The sequence below is a fragment of the Anastrepha ludens genome, chromosome X (assembly GCF_028408465.1).
Source record: "Anastrepha ludens isolate Willacy chromosome X, idAnaLude1.1, whole genome shotgun sequence".
Lineage (NCBI taxonomy): Eukaryota > Metazoa > Arthropoda > Insecta > Diptera > Tephritidae > Anastrepha > Anastrepha ludens.
Window position 1 is genome coordinate 23201254 of NC_071503.1, and position 9211 is coordinate 23210464.

The window sequence follows — 9211 nt, forward strand, 5'->3', positions numbered from 1 at the left end:
AACAAAAAAAAAAATATTAAAAATATTTAGGATTTTTTCTATTGCATTAAATGAATAATTGTAAAAACAATTTTGATAAAAATAATCAATTATCAAAAATAGATTTTATTATTTCAAATGGAATAGATAAAATAATGCAAAATGAATACATTTCAATGGTACTAATTATTATTCTATTAATAATGTTTTTTTATAATTTGATAAGACAATTAAATGCAAGACTACAATTATTTTAAACATAGGTTTCGACCTAGTCAAAACATATTAGTAAATTTTTAATAATATTTTTTAGTTAAATAAATGAAAGAAGAAAAAGGTATCGAATCTTATGACTTTTATGAACATTTGCCATCTAATTCTACACTATTAAATGAATATGGAAGACCAATAGAAATAAATATTAATAATCAAGACATTAAAACGTTACCATCAAAAAGTTTACTTAATATTAGAGGTCAAATTATTGCTAAAGATAAAGATGGCAAAATATTAGATAAACTTAATCCTGATAAAATAAATTTTGTGAATAATGGTATAATAAATCTGTTTAGTAAAATTACATATTTTATTAATTCAGTTGAAATTGATAAAATTGAAAATCCTGGAATAACAACAACAATTAAAGGCTTAGCATCATTTTCTAATGATTTATCATTAAATAATGTTGGTTGGCAAATTGTAAATAAAGGTAGTGTTTGAAATAAGAAAGGTTATTTTTCTGTTAGCATTCCATTATGTATATTAATTGGGTTTTTTGATGATTACAAAAATTTCATTTTTAGAATTAATCAAAAATTAGAATTAATAAGATCAAATGATGATACAAATTGTTTAATTATTGATAGTAGTTTAAGTGATCATACTTTTTCTATTGATATTAATCAAATTATATGGAGAATGCCTCATGTTAAATTTTCAGTTGAAGTTGATCATGAAATTAATAAAAAAATTTCAAATAATACAAACTTTCAAATGTATTTTAGAAATTGGAGATACTATTGTACTACTGCAATTCCAGCTGTAAAGACTTATACTTGGAATATAACAACATCTAGTGCTAAACCTAGATATTTTCTTATTGCATTTCAAACATTAAGAAATCAGAATAATTATAAAGACAATAGTAAATTTGACCATTGTAATTTAGAAAATGTTGTAGTTAAATTAAATAGATATCCAAACTATGATATGCAACTATCTATTAATCAAAATAAATTTGATACATTATATAATATGTTTCTAGATCTTAAAAATTCATATTATGGTTCTAGTATAAATAATTTACCAATAGTTCATTATGATACATTTTTAAAAGAATATCCAATAATATGCATTGATACATCTAAACAGAACGAGGTAATTAAAGAGGCTGCTATTGATATTAAAATTGAATTTAAATGGACAGAAGATTTTCCATCAAATACAGTCGTTCACTGTTTAATTATTAGTGATGATAGTTATTCATATAATCCACTAACAAATCAAGTGATGCATGTTTGACTTGTTTTTTTAAATTTTTATAAAATTAAAATTAACTAAAAATTAATTGAAATAAATATGTAATTAATTATATTAATAGATTAAAAAAATTTATCTAAAATTCTAAATTACGGATGGTCATTTAAAAGTTACTAAATTAGATAATAAAATTAAATTAACTATTCAAAATTTTGATACTCATAAACCAATAAAAAGATTAAATGAAATATTTCCGAATATTATTAGAGCAATTATTTGTGGGCCAAGTAATTGCGGAAAAACAAATGTATTATTAAATATATTATCAAAGATTTATTATTCTGATATAATAATTTGTTCAAAAACTTGTTATCAAGAAAAATATAAATTTTTAGAAGATATGATAATTCAATTCAATAAATTGTGTGTTAAAAATGATTTGGAATCTAAAGATATAAAATGTTTATCAATTCAATCTTTACCAACACCTGAAAATATTAAACAATATTCTGTAATAATATTTGATGATATCTCTACAGAACAACAAGATAATATTTCCAATTATTTTGCTTATGGTAGACACAATAACATTTCTTGTTTTTATTTATGTCAAACATATTCAAAAATACCTAAACAATTGATAAGAGATAATGCAAACTATATAATTTTATTTAAACAAGATAAGACTAATCTGAAACACATATTTAATGACCATTGTAATGATATTGATTATGATATTTTAAAAAATATGTGTATTCAATGTTGGAAAGAACAGTTTGGATTTTTAGTAATAGACAAAGAACAAGATACAAATGATGGTAGATATAAAAAAATGTTTGAATTTTTCTTTACAGTATAAAAAAATTTTTGAATTTTTGTTTGAATAAGATTTTTATTTTTTATTATTTCCATTTATTTTGGAAATCTTTATATTTTTCATTTTTTTCATCTAAAACTATATCTAATATTTTTCTAGATTTATATAATCCATCAATGGTGGGCAGCAGATTTACTAATTATGACAACAGTTAATGTTAGAATTAATAGAGGATACAAATATATGCTTAATGTAATTGATACATTTTCTAAATTTGCTTATATAGAACCATTAAAAAAGAAAGATGGAAAAACAACTTCTGAAGCATTTTTAAATATTATTAAAAAAGCAGGTTGTGCACCAAAATTACTTCATACAGATTCTGGTAAAGAATTTTTAAATAAACATTTCCAAGAAGTTTTAGATAAATACAATATTAACATGTATCAAACATTTAGTGAAAAGAAATCATCAATTGTAGAAAGATTTAATAGAACCATTAATGAAAAACTAAAAATACGATTTGAAATTCAGAAAAATACTAATTGGATTGATGTAATTGATAAAATATTATATGAATATAATTACAAAGATGTACATAGAACTATTGGTATGAAACCTTGTGAAGTAAATGAAAAAAATGAACAATTAATTTTTGATAATTGTTTTAAAATTAATAGAAACAATTTAGAAAAACCAGTTTTTAAAATTGGAGAAAAAGTAAGAATTCAATCACATAAAAAACAATTTGAAAACAAATATAAAAATAATTGGACTCGAGAAATATTTTATATTAGTAAAATTTATCCATCTAATCCAATAACATATTTAATAAGAGATTTAAATTATGAACCAATATTGGGTAAATTTTATAAATTTGAACTTCAAAGAGTTCAAATTTAAAGTTTCAATTATTTTTTTGCGTCTACCCTCTTCTAACGCTAAATACTTACTGCACTTGTAACCATGTTTGACAAAGTCAAATGGTTTCGACAGAGTCGAAACATGTGTTGATGCATAAAAGCTTAATTGAATATTCTAGATCAAATATTATGCTTATCTTACAATTAAGCTTGCTTTGATATAAAAGCATTGATATAATAGCTTTGATATATTAACTCTGTCAATGGTATAAAGCTTATTCTATTTATAGATTGTGAGCAGTGTTGATAAGATCAACTGTGAAACATACTACTCAACTATAATTACATTACTTCAGAATATACGGTTTAGATGAGTTGGTTAAGCAGTTGGAATTATAACAATAATTTTGTTGCAAGTTCATCGTTTTTTTTTTAAAGGTACTTTAAAAAATAAATGTATCCTTTTTTGTTTTTTTTTTTTTTTGAATAGATTACTTTAAATATTTTGTAATCAATATTTAAAATTATCAATCAATAATAATCGACCCAACTCAAAATTTTAACTGTACCAACCTAAATATTGATTACGAGTACTTCAAAAATAGATATCTTTAATATCTTAAAAATTTAACTACGAGTAACTATAATTTAGGGTTGGTACCTTAATAGTGTACCAACCCTAAATATTGATTACGAGTACATCAAAAATAGATATCTTTAATATCTTAAAAATATTAACTACGAGTAACTATAATTTAAGGTTGGACTCATCGACCCAACTAAACATTTTTAACTTTTTTTTGAGATAATATAAGCTAAAAAAATGAGTTAAATGTTAAAAAAGGTTAAAATTTTGAGTAACTGTAAGTTAAAAAAATGAGTTAAATGGTAAAAATGTTAAAATTTTGAGTTAAAATGATAATAAATGTTAAAATTTTAACATTTTTGATATTGTCCTGTAGTCCGGAATATACATACTACTTATGGGACATGTTTATGTTGATTTCTAATTTTTCCCTGCATTTCTAGATACTCAAGTTAATTTTAAGTTAATTATTTATATATGAAGTATTTTTAATTTAATTTTTTTTATTCAAGTATAAGAATTTATAAATATATTTCAATAAAAAAAACAACAAATTATTTATTATTTAACCAGTTTGCATTTTTCATTCATATATTTAAGAAACTGTTGTCGAACGCTCTCTGCTTTACATGCAAGCCCGTGCTAGAATACATCCAAACCAGACGATGCTAAAGTATTAAATGTCAAAATGTCGCGGAAACATTTTTGCCCGTGTGTACGCGAATGAAACATCAAAAGAGAATTTCCAGTGTCTCCCTTCCAGATGTCTCCTCGTGTAAATCGGGACTATTTATGCCTAAATTTTCATTCCATTACATACATTTCAATGGAATGCAAACATACATACATATACATATATTCATACAGCAGTGACTGCATTCGCATAGAATAGAAACATACAAATTAGCAGGCACAGCTGTAGCTGACCGCCTGCAATAATTAATCGTAACACAATGCTGCTGTGACTAACTTAACACTTTGCTTAAATACTTCATCTTTATACCCACACTTCGGGATAACCGAAGCAAAACCATTAGCTCAACGAACCTGAACAGGTCGTCGCTAAAAAAGTACTTAAGCAAGGCCATTTTCTTAGAAGATTACCAAAGGTTATCAGTAATAGCGCATAGTGAAAGTAAGTGTTAAAACTAACAAGAAAGTGTTTTATTTGGTAAAGTGTTCAAGTGAAGCAGTTTCCAGGCATCAACCAAAGAGATAAAAAAAGTGCGTCAAAAATATTAAGAGAAGAGATTGTTTTCACATTTTCCAACGATATTTTCACGAAAAATTTACAAAATATATATTAATTTTGCAAATGATTAATAACAAATGAAACAGTGAATAAATGGTGTGAAAAATACACACAACAGAAATCGGCAAAAATAATTAATATTTTAGAAGTTTTTACTTAAGATATTTAAGAAAAGAGATTGTTTTCACACTTTCCGTAGATATTTTCAAGAAAAATTTCAAAAATAATATTATTTTTGCTGATCATTTCCCATTTCTGTTCTGTGTAATTTTCATTTCAACGCTCACAGTTCAATTATATTTTTAAAAGATGGCGCTAACAGTATTTTAATTTGAATTCCAGTTTAAAAACAAGAAACGTAGCAATCAAGAGCTCAGAGTGACATAAAGAAGACCACTTTGATTCGGTAAAAGAAATGCCAAGAGGTAGAAGACATGCTAACATCGGACGTAATACCCGTCACAATAGAAATGTGCAAAATTACAGACAAAATGAAAGTGAGGTAAATCATGCTGATAGATTAAGTCAACAAAGAGATCGTACTAGGTCACGTTCTCAAAATCGGCTGGAAAAATTATAACCGATAACTTCATGCCAACGTTCAAGGTAATACATAAACTTCAACGTTCAACAACATTCGCTGACACATCTAATGAATCATTAGATTTTATGGACACAAATTATGCCTTTTTTCAGATTCAAGGGCAAGCATATCACTTAATAGGTTCATTACTACCACTACCCGATCAAGAGTCAAAATTTTTGCAAATTTATTTCATTAATGACAACGATGATGAACTTGAAGCACGGTGTGCATTTTCCAGAAATATAAACAGAGTCATTATGAGAGAGTTACAAGATTTTTTACACATACACAATGTTTTGGTGCAAAGTTTTAAAACAACAATCGAAAGATTGTCATCTGATAATCATAAAATTAAAATTGATGCAAATAAAATGCCTGCCGGCGAACATCGTGGAAGATACAATCAACCAACTTCAGGCAACGAGGTTGCAATTGTTATATCTGGAGATGAATTTCAACCAAGAGATATTGTTTTGCAAAGAAGAAATTATACACTGCAACGTGTTAATGAAACGCATCGAAAATATGATGCATTACAATATCCTCTTGTCACCTGATGTGGCAACGCTGTCATAAGCTTAAAAAATACATCCCTGTGGACGTCCGTCCAGTTGAGCGTAGTACCCGTTACCGGCAAAACCCGAAGTTTGGTAATATATTGAAATAATTGAAATACGGTCTTGGTTATACAAAAACGAAAATAAATGAGATATATATAGCATTAAAAGTGTAGTCGTGTTTATATTGGTAAAAGTTGGCTATAGTGACTGAGGTACTCGTGGGCATATGACAATTTTCAGAAGTGGATTATGAGCAACTGCCTGAGACTTCGCTGACAACGCGCCGTTAAATTGAGACTCCGCTGGCAAAATCGTTTAAATTGCTACGCGTACGTGTATGTATTTTGTTGTTGCGATATTCAACGAAATCGATGTATGTATGTGATGACCGAACACGTCGGCCTTTAAATCACAGCATCCGAAACCGAAAGTGAAGTGAACGAAGAAAAATACTTCTAACCGAAAAAGTCCGCGAAAAGAGCCCGGCAATGTTAATTTTCCCGAATTTTCTCAATCGGGACACGTCGCGGTTGTGCCGCAATCAAATGCATATGTTTCGCACGCTTGTATGCAAGCACCACCGACTTTCGCGCCACCGACATTTGTGCCACCAGTGACATCCGCGCCGTATGCAACGTACCAGAATCCGTCAGTACCGTACACATTCGATTACGTTCGCGCACCGCCGGTAGTACCGAATTATCACAATCCATACGAGAATGTGCGCGATATTGTTGAACTTTTACCCGTTTTTGACCCATCGTCCGATCGTTCATTAACATCAAAACAATTCGTAAACCGCGTTGAAAATCTGAGAAGTGTATATGGGTGGAGAGAAAACACACTTTTGTTTGCCGTACAGCAAAAGATGCGGGGATCAGCAAAATATTGGGTTGATTCTCTGCAAGACGTGTTTATTTCGTGGGCAGAATTCGTTCATAAATTTCTGCTAAACTTTCCGTGCATCGAAAATGAAGCCGATGTGCATCTTAAGATGGCAGAAACGAAACGGCAAAACAATGAGTCCGCTCAAGAGTTTTATTACCGCATGCTTGCCTTAGGTTCAAAAGGTGGGTTATCCGATTCGAGTATTGCGCGCCATATTATAAACGGCATTAATGATTCAGACTTACGTAAGAAAATTTCTAATAACTATACGCATTGTCAAGATTTACTAAGTGACATTATAAACTTTAATATTTATAACGAAGCGAAAACCGCGCCACCTAAAATGGTATACAAAACAAACGCGTCGATAGAAAAACCGCCGAATCGAAAGCCACAAACACCGTTACCACTCGAAAAAGTTAAGTGCTATAACTGTTTTAAATTTGGACATTATTCCGTAAATTGTGCCGAGCCACAACGTAAGCCGCGCTGTGAAAAGTGCCAACGCACAACGCATAAAACCGCAGACTGTAATGTAAAAACTGAAAACCGCATTAATATAATTGATCAGCGCGCATGTGATGATAAAATAGTTAAAACTATCAAAGTGAACGGTATAGAAACTCTAGCATTTGTGGACCCTGGTAGTAGTCGTACACTTATTCGTAAAACATTCGCGCATAAAATCGGAGACGTGCGTGAGCAACTCACAATATTGAAAGGGTTCGCGGGCGGGCAATATGCTAGTACCGAAATTGTAAGTGCGGTAATAGAAAGTGACGGTAATAATAATCCAACTATTATGCCTGTCATTGACGATGATTTCTTGTGTGAAGCCGTATTGTTAGGACGAGACGTATTGTGCCGCGCGGGCAATCGCTTGGTTATTGAACAAGATCAGTGCCGCATAGAAGACATAAATAAAATTGACGTTACAAATGATTTAAGTGTAATTGATCGCCAGAGCTTGCAACAACTACTAACACAACACGCTGATGTTTTTGCAAAAAATTTGTCTGAAATTGGTAAGTGTGATGTTGCAAAAATGAGTATCGAATTAAACATCAACATACCAATTTGCCTTAAGCCGTACCGTATTCCGTTCGCTAAACGCGCGATCGTTTCCGAAATCGTATCTGAATTATTGAGCAACAATATAATTCGACCGAGTGAGTCATCTTACGCCGCGCCAGTTGTTCTCGTCGAAAAAAAGAATGGCGAACATCGCTTATGTGTGGACTACCGCAGTCTAAACAAAGTTACTATAAAAAGACCTTATCCCATGCCGATCATGGAAGAACAGTTCGCGCAACTTGCGGAAATAATTTTTTTACAACGCTTGATCTACGTACCGGGTATCTTCAAATTGAAATAGATGAATCCTCAAAAAAATATACCGCTTTCGTAACTACTGACGGCCACTACGAATACAACCGCATGCCGTTTGGTCTGGTAAACGCGCCCGCTGTGTTCCAATGTATGATGGATAAAATTATTGCACAAATGCCGCGCGGTGAAGTGTTAGCATATTTGGATGACGTTATTATTCCAAGTAAAACTATTGACGAAGGACTTAAGCGACTCGAAAAATTTCTAAAAATATTAAAACGTTATGGACTTACATTGCGCATGGACAAATGTAAATTTCTTAAAAATGAAATTGAGCATTTGGGCCATGTAATTAATAGAAACGGTATAACGCCGGGTAAACGTAAAGTAGCTGCGATCGCAGATTTTCCGCAGCCTAAAAACGTCACAGAGGTCCAAAGATTTCTGGGTCTTACTGGATTTTTCCGAAAATTCGTCCCTAACTATTCGGTCATAGTCAAACCAATAACGCAGCTGCTACGTAAAGAAGAACAACAAAAGTTTGTGTGGGGCGAAGCGCAGCAACGATCGTTTACTGAGTTAATACAAAAACTGTGCAATGAACCACCTCTTGCGCTCTACGATTCGTCCGCTCAGCATGAGGTGCATACCGATGCGTCTAGTGTTGGGCTGGCAGGAGTTATGCTGCAATCATCTGATGGCAAAAAGTGGCAACCAGTGTTCTATTATAGCCGACATTGCACTGACGCAGAAAGCCGCTACCATAGCTACGCGCTAGAAGCGCTCGCCGCTGTCGAAACGCTGGACCGCTTCCGCATATATTTACTCGGGAAACCGTTCCGCCTCGTAACCGATTGCTCCGCGCTCGCAAT

General features: G+C 30.8%; 1 protein-coding gene across 1 annotated transcript; it reads left to right on the forward strand.

Annotated features, from left to right (window-relative positions):
* The first annotated feature begins 6690 nt into the window (after nt 1–6690).
* LOC128869822 (uncharacterized) lies at nt 6691–8385 on the forward strand. Its single transcript, XM_054112423.1, has one exon. It carries the CDS (start codon nt 6691–6693, stop codon nt 8383–8385), a length of 1695 nt encoding a protein of 564 aa, XP_053968398.1.
* Nucleotides 8386–9211: the final 826 nt, after the last annotated feature.